This window comes from Nerophis lumbriciformis, linkage group LG19 (assembly GCF_033978685.3).
Source record: "Nerophis lumbriciformis linkage group LG19, RoL_Nlum_v2.1, whole genome shotgun sequence".
Taxonomy (NCBI): Eukaryota; Metazoa; Chordata; class Actinopteri; order Syngnathiformes; family Syngnathidae; genus Nerophis; species Nerophis lumbriciformis.
The window spans coordinates 21,046,625-21,059,124 of record NC_084566.2 but is presented as its reverse complement, the minus strand read 5'-3'; the positions used below and the strand labels follow the sequence as shown (position 1 = coordinate 21,059,124).

Below are 12,500 nucleotides of genomic sequence, written 5' to 3'. Positions count from 1 at the left end.
ATACGACGGGGTGGGGGTTGGGTTATCATTGTTCATCTTTAAAATTGCACATCTTTACACGCATTTATATTCACCCACTGTAGAAATTATGAATGGGGTCGCTTGCAGTGTGACATTGTACTACTGGTGATGTGTGTACATGTCAGCACACCTTCATCACTGCTTCTGAATAAATGACTGCACCTATCTTGTCTTTCATGATAATTACAAAGCTTTTTCTCGTTTATTTAGGCATCATCAGGACACCATATCGTAACACCATGCACACATTCATACTGTCTAATGCAGGGGTGTCAAACTCATTTTAGCTCAGGGGCCGCATGGAGGAAAATCTATTCCGACACGGGCCGGACTAGTAAAATCATGGCATAATAATATAAAAATAAAGACAACTTCAAAATAGTTTTTTTTGTCTTACCCTGGCCAAAAATAGCACAAGCACATTTTGAAAATGTACACATTACAAATAAATATTCTTGGCAAAATACTTCCAAGTTAGTTGACAATTCTAAAGAAAAAATTAGAGCTGTTTCATAACACTGAGAAGAACACAATGAACTTATACAGTGTTTTTACAAAGCCATTAAACCTAAAGCACTTCCTGTTTAGCATTCTCATGTGGGCAGGTTACCATTAAAAATGTTTGGAAAAGCAACGGAGGGTTTCCTCAAACTGCCGCATTGGTGACACCTGCAACTGCCACAACACATTCATTTAGCATCATTCAAATATTACAATTATAATATAAACAAAACAATTGTCAAAATGACACCATAATAGCCTAATTAAAGGTAACACAACTAAAAACTTAACAAATGTGAACATGATAGATTTAAGCATAAAATAAAATGGAACAAACAATAAATGTAGAAACACACATTTTTACAATGGAGCTCAGGGTGCACATTGTGCCGTCAACAATTTGCAAGCGCTGCACGGAATTCTAACTACAAAGATGATGGTCATTCTGACTTAAGTCTTTGCATCTTACAGTTTCGTTTTTTTTATCTGTTGAGTGGATAATTTACAATCAAAGAAGGTATTGTCCGTCACTATAGCATTAGTCTGCCGCCTGCCACAACAGGAACAGCTGATTGATTTTACCTGCGCTGATCGGAGTAGCGGCAGCCAAGCCAAAGGGCGCTTAAAGTCAGCTGACACGTCATCTTTAAACAGTTTGATGTGTGACATGTGTTTGACTGGAATTGGTACTGAGATAGGCTCCAGCGCCCCCCGCGACCCCAAAGGGAATAAGCGGTAGAAAATGGATGGATGGATGGTATTGCGGCATCCAGTGGACACATTTAGAACAGCAGTTTCTTTCATTCAAAAATTGCAGCTAATTCTTATTCTTAGCATACTCATTATGCGGGCTGCGGGCCGGATTAAACCTGTTTGCGGACCTGATACGGCCCGTGGGCCATACGTTTGACACCCGTGGTCTAATGGCTAATGACTCTTTGATAATTTACTTTCTACCGTGTTTTGTAGAATGGTTTGGTTAATTTCTAACATTGGTAACGAGGTTACATTGACGTGCATCACATGTTTGCAGCTCCAAAACATGTCTGAAAAGAAAAGAAACAAGCAAAAGAGAAAAGTAAAAAATAAATACATTTATTTTAAAAAGTGATCATTTCAGGTTTAAAGGTACAGCATAGGACTACAGCCATCATTTTTTTTAAGTAATCCAGTTATTACTGCGTAATCTAATAAAACACACTCCATACACTCAATGCATATTTTAGGGAAAATTGTTGAAATAAACAAAATATTTTTTGCTTGTACGGATTTTATCCATTTTTATTTGTCACGCTCATTAAACGATGAATCAAAGCAACATAATATGAATCAAAGCTTTTTTCTAATCAAATAAATGGATTTAATCGATAAATCAATCAAACCGATTCTGAATCATTGAGAAAAAGAGATGATACATTATGATCTGCTCACCGATGGTACCTGGTGGTTGTTTGAGCACAGTGCAGCTAGGCCTGTATAGTCCCACTCCTTAATGTTTCAGTCAAACGCATGCGATTCTCACAGGCATGAGGCAAAAATACAGTGGTACCTACCGTCACGTGTTTGTGCGGCGTTAAAGGGACATTTTTTTTAGATAATTCTGTTCTATTTCCACATTTTACTACTGAATTCGAGTTTCCAGTGTAATGCTTCAAAACCAGGCGGCTTGTTCAGCAGTCGTTGGTGAGAAAGTGAGCCTTGTTAAAGGGACCCTGTGCATGACTTGTTTCCTCTAAAGCTGAGCTGTCCCGCAAACAGATTTTATCCGGGCCGTGAGATGAGTTTGTTCAGTATAAAAATTTGCATGACTTCAAATCAGAATGACTTAAAAGGATATGATAGGATAGACTTTATTTATCCCACAATGGGGAAATTATGTGTTTGCAGTGCAGGTACAAAAACCCCACAAAAATAAGGTAAAAACACATGAAAACTAGAGAGTAACAATAAAGAACCCAAAATACATAAAATACATTTATAGAGCACAGAGATGATGCAACCAGCTGTTACGGTACTTTAGAGGAGTCATTTCTACACATAGCTACAAAAGTAAACCATAACGAAAAAACAAAAAATGAGCAACCAATAAAAAATACTGCGCACGGAACAGGCCTAACAAAGCAACCAAAAGAGCCAATTCCACACTCTGCTGCCTCACTAGCTCTCGAGCAATGTCCGATCCTTGCGGATGAGCAAGAATACATTCAGGAGACCGAAGTGTGCGATATATGCTCATTCAGCCAGGGAGGCAACACTTCCATGTTTGGATATTATGTACTTACGCTGCTTATTAGTGATAATGTGGATTGTTACATTCATGCCTTAGTGATAATGTGGATTGTTACATTCATGCCTTGATTGTCAAATATGTTTTTGGTTATGTAACCTGTGACATTTCTACACAGATAAATGCTTTTTGTATATTTCGTGTTGTACTTATGGGGACAGATTTTCTGGCCAGACAAAAATATGCTGAAATAATATGTATCCCCATCTAACTTTGTGTGTGAATAATGAAATGAGTCCAAATTCACAAGTTTTGTTGTAGATGATGCTACATGTTTACAGAACAAACCACACGATGCTAGTACATCAGCTGAGGAAAATGAGTAAATTACATTAATAACATCCTGTAATTTGATATTGATATTATTAATAATTCGATATTTTGATAGATTAAAAATTAAAACCAATGGGAGCATTTTAAAACTCCGCCAGATTCAAGTCCACCTATTTGACTGATGAACATCATCACATATTTTATTCAGAAAGTATTAAAGCATTAATAACGACAAATTAAGGCAAAGTACTATTAACCGTAACATTTAAGTGTAAAAAAAACCCATTATGATTTGTACATTTTCAGAATGTGCTTGTTCTATTTTCAAACAAAGAAAACAATCTGAAGATGTCTTTATTTTTAAGTTATCATGCTAGGATTTTACCAGTCCAGGCCCACTTGGGAATAGATTTTCCTCCATGTGCACCATGAGCTAAAATGAGTTTGATACCTCTCCTCGAAAGGCTCTAGTAGAACATGTTGGCACCTTGCATGGAAGCCTTCGCCACAAGTTAATGAATGAGCCAGATAATGTGAATGATATGGATGAAATACAGGTGGCATTTTCAAGGTTGGATGAAAAAAATATAGCCAGCTGACTTGAATAGTTTGTTGCATGTGGTGATGTCCGATAAGTTGAAACCTGTTCAACTAAGTAATTTCTTCCCCCTCTGCTATGATAAAACCAAATGTTGTGTTTTAATGGCAGTAATATCATCTCATCATAACAGCTGTCATACTGAAGAAAGATCAGCAGTCAGAGAATGTTTATAACAATTTGAATATGTAATTTTTACGTGTTAGGTGCCAGAAAAGTTTGAAATAGATTTTTGAAGTGCAACAAATGACTTAGAAAGTGGTGTTACACAGTGTTTCTCACAGAACTGGAATGTAGTTGTGGTGGCAGGTGGGTTTAGATGACCTCACAATCTAAGTTGATGCTTGTGCATGTTATTTTTAATGACCCTATGGAAAAAAAGTGAGCAAAAAAAGCATGAAAAGCAAAACAAATATGTTTAGAAATACAAATGAACTTTGTTCTCTGTTGCATCTTTCTGTGTTGTTTTTTGTATCACAAGCAAGACAGAGTTGTAAGTAGGGGTGTGGGGAAAAAATCGATTCGAATTCGAATCGCGATTCTCACTTTGTGTGATTCAGAATTGATTCTCATTTTTAAAAAATCTATTTTTATTTTTTAATTATTTTTTTTATTTATTTTTTTTATTTTTTTAATTAATCAATCCAACAAAACAATACACAGGAATACCATAACAATGCAATCCAATTCCAAAACCAAACCCGACCCAGCAACACTCAGAACTGCAATAAACAGAGCAATTGAGAGGAGACACAAACACGACACAGAACAATACAAAAGTAGTGAAACAAAAATGAATATTTCAACAACAGTATTAATATTAGTAAAGATTTCAACATAGCAGTGATTAAAAATCCCTCATTGACATTATCATTAGACATTTATAAAAATACAAATAAAAGAACAATAGTGTCACAGTGGCTTAAATAAATAAATGATAAATGGGTCGCTTTTCTACCTTCAAGGTACTCAAAGCGCTTTGACACTACTTCCACATTTACCCATTCACACACACATTCACACACTGATGAAGGGAGCTACCATGCAAGGCGCTAACCAGCACCCATCAGGAGCAAGGGTGAAGTGTCTTGCTCAGGACACAACGGACATGACGAGGTTGGTACTAGGTGGGGATTGAACCAGGGACCCTCGGGTCGCGCACGGCCACTCTTCCGCTGAGCCACGCCGCCCCTTACACTTGCATTGCATCTCATAAAGTTGACAACACACTGTTTCCAATATTTTCACAAAGATAGAATAAGTCATATTTTTGGTTCATTTAATAGTTAAAACAAATTTACATTATTGCAATCAGTTGATAAAACATTGTCCTTTACAATTATAAAAGCTTTTTACAAAAATCTACTACTCTGCTTGCATGTCAGCAGACTGGGGTAGATCCTGCTGAAATCCTATGTATTGAATGAATAGAGAATTGTTTTGAATTGGGAAAAAAATCGTTTTTGAATTGAGAATCGTGTTGAATTGAAAAAAAAATCGATTTTGAATCGAATCGTGACCCCAAGAATCGATATTGAATCGAATCGTGGGACACCCAAAGATTCACAGCCCTAGTTGTAAGTGTTTTTAGAAGGGGAGGAGGGTGCGATACATGCTTTCCTGTTGTCGCTAAATTAGCAACACTGATTCTTACTGTTCCGGCTTCTTAATCCCTGGCACAGCAGGTGTATATGGCCCTGTTTACACTGCACACCAAATCAGATTTTTTGTCCCCCTCAAGTGACACCGATATGATTTTTTTTTGCCGGTCTAAACGCTCCAAAGTGCTTCAAATCTGATCTTTTCGCATCAGATTCAGGCCACATCATGAGGAAGTCCAAATCCGATTGAAATCCGATCTTTTCATATGTGACTTAAGTCTAAACGGCCATACAACTTTTTCGTCAGCTTTAGGCAAGCTACGTTATTCATGTGCACGGGAAAAGAAGCAGCCCACCAGCAGAAGTGGATACTTCATCACAACATCCGGAATAAAGTTTTTTTTTGACAGACAAATTTTCGGTCCATCACTAGTCAGCACGATTGGCTTTATGTAATATATGAATTTATATTTTGATTTAGAAGAAATAGCAATTGTTGAAGGACCGGAATTGACGCTGTGGCATTTTTGCTTACATGTTGCGTGCATTGCATAAGTTGTTTACGTACAGTAAGTGAGTGGAAAAGTAACGCTAACGTAGATCCACGCTGATGTCCATGTTTCCTCTACTTAACAGCCAATACAGATTACAACCCTCCCAAATATTTTACACTATATACCAGTGGCGGGCCGTGCGTTTCCCACCTAGGCCTTCAGTGATGTCCTGTGTAAAATGATTACCTCTCAAAATACCATAATTTATGTCACCACATGAGCATTGCTGGAGAAATACTATACAGGAACACATTTACGCCCTACTAGGCACTGAATCACATCCACAGTGAACAAAACACGTTATTTTCTGGCGCATTTAAAAATCCATAAACCCACATTAGCAATTAAAACATAGCTTATGTGGTACTGTCAAAATTAAAATTCCAAAACATATATTAAACGTGAAAAATAAAGAAATAAAATATTTGAACTCACAATTTGTAGCACCCATTGGAGCTTTCGGGGTTGGCCGACATCGTCTCACAAGATGTAGTTTCTCTTTAAATATCCTTCTTGAAAATGGCCTTGCAAATATATGTGTTGTCTTGTCTAATCATAAAAGATGGAGACGAGGCATGTTGGCTGAGTTCTTAAAGTTTACTCCACAGCGTGCTCATCAAAAACATCCCGCTGCCGGCATGTCTACATTCAACAACCTAAACGGGGCTACTGCGCATGCTCTTTACTACTGTGGCATGCTGGGTAATGGAGTTCTTATGTTACCTAGCGCATAACATCACTATATATCTGCCTTAGGCCAGCTAGAAGGCCTTACTGACACCAACTCGTGATCTGATTGGCTATCGCAACTGTCTGTCAAATGTTTGTGTCCGTTCACTTACAGTGCACAGACGCCCGCATTGTTGATTCTGAAGGCCCCGGGCAGATTTCGTACAGCATGGCAACATAAGCTAGCTGAATTTTGATTGGATAAAAACTCTAACCTAAAAACAACAGCGCTGGAAGGAACATAATATGACATGAAGAGAATATGAATACTTTTAGATATTTAGGGAAAGTAAATTAAAAATTACTTTTATCTTTAATTATGATCATGATTTTTGGTTATGTTAGGCCAGCAGAGAAGGCCCTGCTGGCCCTGATGGCCCACCACTGATATATACATCCATGCATACATTATATTAGTTTGATTTATTTTCACATTAAAAAAAAACATTTTTTTTTAAGTTTGGCGACCATATCTATGGTGGAGACTTTTATTTTATTTTGTAGTAGTCGTAGCAACTTCCTTGTTCATTTACGGAATCCGGTCAACTTCCCTTGTTTTCACTTTATTGAACTGCGCATGCAAGTTGAATAAGTGCATTGGGGCCACTTTGGCGCCTGTTTGCATTTACACTGGAGTCTGATGAAGATCACATTTTACTTGCAATGTAAAGAGTCAGCTGGAAAAAATCAGATTTAAAAAAAAAAAAAAATCAGATTTGCTCCACTTTGGCCTGCAGTGTAAACGTAGTCTAGAAGAAAGTGCTGCTTTCATTTATTTTGTTTTGATTGTGCCATGTGTGTTTTCAGCATAGGGCTAATTACTGTCAAAGTAATTTCAAATAGCACGCCTGAATGATTATTTCACCAAGTCCTTTTTCAAGCCGCTGGTCCAAAGAAAACGACCGTCCCCACTGAGCTTCATCTCATAAAAGGAAGATATTTACGAGTGAAATAACTTTCTTTTCTATACAAACTTTGCCCGTCTGTAGTGGGAGGTGTTGGTTCATGTGTGGAGGAAGGTTTTTTTTTTGTGGTAGGGATATTTGCTGCCATGGCAACAATGCACATGACTAAGTGTATTAGATTGCCTCGGACAGTGTGCAGCGAGGCGTGGGGTGAGTCGTCTGTGGGCTGCTCCCTCTACCCTTTGAAAGTCTTGTCCTTGTCTTACTTATGTTTTCTCACAGTCTGCGTATGCGCTGTGCATGTAGTTGCTTGCATTTCATTTGTACATGTACAGAAGTAGGAGAAAATAGAACTTTCAGAGCCGTAGCCAACTTTTTCAATGCTCTGGGGAAAAAATTAGACACTAGCCTCTTGTGTACCTCGATCCGAGAACGTATTGGTTACACTGGTTGCACTTTTGTTGGAATTTTGCGCTTCAGCCACAATCCTCATGTGAGACAATTACAAACGTCTTTTCGTTTTTTGTGAGTTCTAGATAGTAAAAACTGCCAATACAAGGCAGTTAATATTGCAGGTAATACATACTTGCCAACCTTGAGACCTCCGATTTCGGGAGGTGGGGGGCGTGGGGAAGGGGGCGTGGTCGGGGGTGTGTTTGGGGTGGGGGCGTGGTTAAGAGGGGAGGAGTATATTGACAGCTAGAATTCACCAAGTATTTCATACATACGGTGTGTATATATATATATATATATATATATATATATATATATATATACATAGTCAGATGGGTACCTGCATATTTTCAGGATATATATATATATATATATATATATCCTGAAAATATGCAAACAAAACTGTGTTTAGATAATTGATACTTCAAACTTGCATAAATAAATCTTAAGGAATATAAGATAACTTAACTCAAAATGTAATTAATAAAATGCTAAAGTTGTTGATAAACAAGCAATTATTTTAATAATTAAATATGGTCAATTTAAATGAATTATTATGATCATTTAAAATTAATTATTTCAAATATATTTATTTTAATGTATAATTCTATGGCTGGATGTATTAAGGAGTCAGAAAAAATAAAAATAAAAATGCAATTAATTTTGATGTTTTTAGCAAAATATAGTAAACATTTATTTAGTTTTTTTTAAATTAATACATATATTTATATTTAGGTAAGATAAACATAATAATACAATTTATCTCTAGTCTGGATTATTTAGTTCTTGTCACCCTGTTGTCCTCCCGTCATGAAAAAAGGCTGTCCTCACTCAGGTCCACATGGAGCTGGAGGGGGCGTGGCCTCCAGCTCCGGCTGAAAATCGGGAGTTTTTCCGGGAGAATATTTGTCCTGGGAGGTTTTCGGGAGAGGCGCTAAATTTCGGGAGTCTCCCGGAAATTTCGGGAGGGTTGGCAAGTATGAGGTAATAAGTGTTCTACTATTCAACCTATAAATCCCTCCAACATCATTTTATATACTTGCTGTAACTAGAGTTGTAACGATAAAGGGTGTTAATAATAACCGTGGTAAAACTCCTAAAGGTTAGTGTTACCATTTTAAATTAAAATTATCGAAAAACTGTCACCAATAACTGCACTTTAAAAAACTCACAGACTGACTGGTGCCAGCACGTTAGACTAAATACTAATATTTAAAAGACGAGACAGTAACGTCTTTGCCCATTAAGCAACGACATCCCTCAATCTGAATTTATATAAACACATTGCTGTCTGAGCAACTAAAATTTTCAATTTGCTCAATGAACCTACGATTTGCGCTCTCTTAGAACAGAGTGATTGTTCTATACTCAGAGGAATACAAGACAAAGGTGGTTTTACGGTGCGTTCTAGGACAGAGTGGGACGCCACAAGTCTGCCAGAAATGATAAAAATAATAATAGATTTTACTTGTTACATACTTTTCATTTAAATTAATCTTAAATTAATCTTAAAGTGCTAAAGTATAAACCAACATTTAAAACAACAGAAGTGTAACCATTAAAACACAAAAAACTAAGACTAAAACACTACATAAGAAACACAAAACATACAAAATAGCGTGTTTTCTAACGGTGTGTTTGTTTACTTTTGTTACTTAATTTAAAAAAAAACGTAGTCAAAATTGTGCAGTGTGTGTTAAAGTACTTTTTGAAGACATGTAACAATGCCACAAAAATAATGATAATGATCATTTTGGTCACGATAATTGTGATATGAAAAAGTATATTGTTGCATCATGCCTAGCTGTAACCATGCACTGTAATATGTAATATTACAATATTCTGATAATTTTAAGCATTACCACAACTTATTCCCTGGGCGCATTTATTTCCCAGAGTGCATAGCAATGACCGCTACTTCCGTCAACAACAAAAACAACAACAACAACAACATCAACTACTAATCATGGCAGATTTCGCTATAGCCAACAACGACTACTTTGGGACAAACAATGATCTGTACCCTTTTCTTTTTCAGCCTGAATATACGGACGATGAGCTACATGTTTTATAAGCTGGTGTTAAACGAAATAAGAATATAAAAAAATAGTCACTTACAATGTCCGCTCTTACTCTTGTTGGGATGGTTATATCTTTCAGCACAAGATGTGTTCCCTGTTCTGAGTCTTCCTAGCGATGTTGTTGAGTAGTTGAGAGTCAGTATCTGCAGCTTTAATCCTTTTCTTTGTTGGTAGCGTGTGTAACTTCAAAGTTGACGAACTTCTCAGCTTAATGCCACAATCTTCTACTGTACAGGCAAGATGCTTGGTTATTAACCTAGCTTTACAGTAACTGTGTTCCAACTCAAAGCCGATGCAGCAGCAGCTTTTGTCGCGAGCATTAGCCTATCTCTTGGTAGCGGCCTAAACCGCGCTACGTCGCAACGTCAGAAAAGTTTATTTCCTTCCTTGACGTTACTTCTGAAGTGTATTTCTGGTCTTGTTACCTTCTCTTGGGCAGAAGGGCGACACGGCAGTGCGGCTGGATCAAAAGAGACGTTGGAGACGCTTTGCTAAACAAAAAGTTGCTTTATTATAAGCGAGCGTCATTACTCAGGACTGCAGTACCAGGAGAAGGCACTCCTAACCTGGAGAGGCCGAACCGCAGTCTTATATTCCTTCTTCTTGCGTCTAGGTGTTCGTTAATTCAGAAGAACACAACCTGACCATGTAAGGGGACGTTCATGTGGAAATGTCTTCAAAACAACTAATTTAAGTCTTAAATGTTGGCTTTGAGCTAGACAGGTAGTCTCTTCTCAAGGATACGGCTATCACTTTTGCATTACGAAGTCCCAATTAGAGCCTCTTTTCCTACGAGAAGTGATCCAATCCACCTGCGAATATCAAACTAAGAAGCCTTATCTTATGTGCTTAAAGTGAAATACCACTATTTAATTAAACTTGGTGGTTAGCCTTCTCCAAGTTGGATATAGATCTTCACCATATATCCAACTTGCCAACTTGCTATAGTTTATTTACTATATAAATAAACTTTGATTGATTGATTGATAAGCAAAACATGATATGAGTTAATTAATTCACTTCACTTCCTACAGTAACAATGTTGCTTTAGCTTGGTTCGGCAGGTCAGGCATGTAAATAGCATTGTTGGAAGTTTAGGAGTTTTAAAAGAAGGTGTTATGGGCAAAATAGTAGAATCCCCATTACCTGCATTGTTAGCAGTTTTTTCAACAATGGCGGACGCACAAAAAAGTATTGCATAAAAGGATTGTAGATGATGATGATGCAAAATTCCAAAAAAAACTGCAGTTTTCCTTTAAATGTTATTGTTTTGTTAGTTAGGAATTAGCACACAAGACACAATCTGCTTCTACGTTCACTTTTGGTGCAGATCTAGTTAAAAGTTGCAGATTGAGGAATGTTTTTTTACGCTTTCCACATGCATTGTGGCTGCCAGTCGAAGCATAAAAGACTTGCATTAAAAACAATTCCTGCATGATGAGTTGGAACCAAAAGTGTGATTGGTGCATTATCACCACCTAGGGGACAGGAGTGAAACATCTCCAATATTTTGTTTTTTTCCAGTCTAACGGTTGTTCATCCTCATATTGCATCTCATTAGATTGTATGTGTGCAATCATTGTGGCCATACAATACATATTCTTAAAAACGGTGATAAATGAAAGGAATATAAATGTGAGTAGTTGTCGTCACATTGAATGGTTATCATCTCATTATGTCTGCCTGTATTAATGAGGCGGTTAGAGGCTAGCATGCACAATAGTTTTATCAGTTGCTTCCCCGACGCTTCGGGGAATTAAGTCGGAAAACATTTCCGAGTGCATGTGTTCAGTCATCAAGCCGTGGTTTTTATTAGGGCGCTGCTAAAATCAGGAGCGCGTGGATTGACTTTTACTTTCTCTCCCTCTGATCAGAATGATTGAAGACTGCGGGCGGAGCAGGGACAACATGGCGGATAGAAGGCAACTGCTTGTGGAGATGAGTAAGTACTCTAGTGGTCATGCTCAAGCCATATAAAAAGGAAGGAGGGTTAAAAATGATGATGCAGTGCATTTCTACGCTTCACAGTTCTCTTGCACACCACTGCAACCATTAGTACCTTTCTGACTGAATTATCATATTCGTAAAGGCAGACTTCAAGTAGATTGTTGAAGGTGTACCTAATAAAGTGTACATGAGCAAGTGCTTTTTTTTTTTTTTTTAAAGCCTTTCACAATAAGGGCGGTAGAAAAGCTTGAGTGAACTTGAGTTAATTGCTGCAGCTCTAGTCATCGGTCCATTAAAAAGTAACTTCACACTAGACTGAAAAGCAGGCGTTTTGCTTGTATCGCTTTGGACGCAACCCAACATCCTTGATGGGCTTAGTGAGGAAGTGTTTTTTTTATGTTAAAATAGAAAAAGCATCATAAAATGTGGTCACCAACTGTCAATTTCTGGCGTGAAAAACAGACCCCCAAATGTATAATTACCATACAGTCCTGTAGTACATGTACTGTATACAGTCACCATTACTGACAAATTAAGAAATTATTTTATT

At 37.3% G+C, this 12,500-nt stretch overlaps 1 protein-coding gene across 6 annotated transcripts in view; it reads left to right on the top strand.

The window, feature by feature from the left end:
* dtna (dystrobrevin, alpha) overlaps positions 1-12,500 on the top strand; it is a 61,373-nt gene that overhangs the window by 12,019 nt on the left and 36,854 nt on the right. For all 6 annotated transcript variants that reach the window (XM_061979331.2, XM_061979332.2, XM_061979335.2 and 3 more), the window contains one exon: positions 11,878-11,945. In XM_061979331.2, the coding sequence (XP_061835315.1) occupies positions 11,879-11,945 (67 nt within the window). In that variant the 5' untranslated portion in view covers position 11,878. The remainder of the gene's footprint in view (positions 1-11,877; positions 11,946-12,500) is intronic.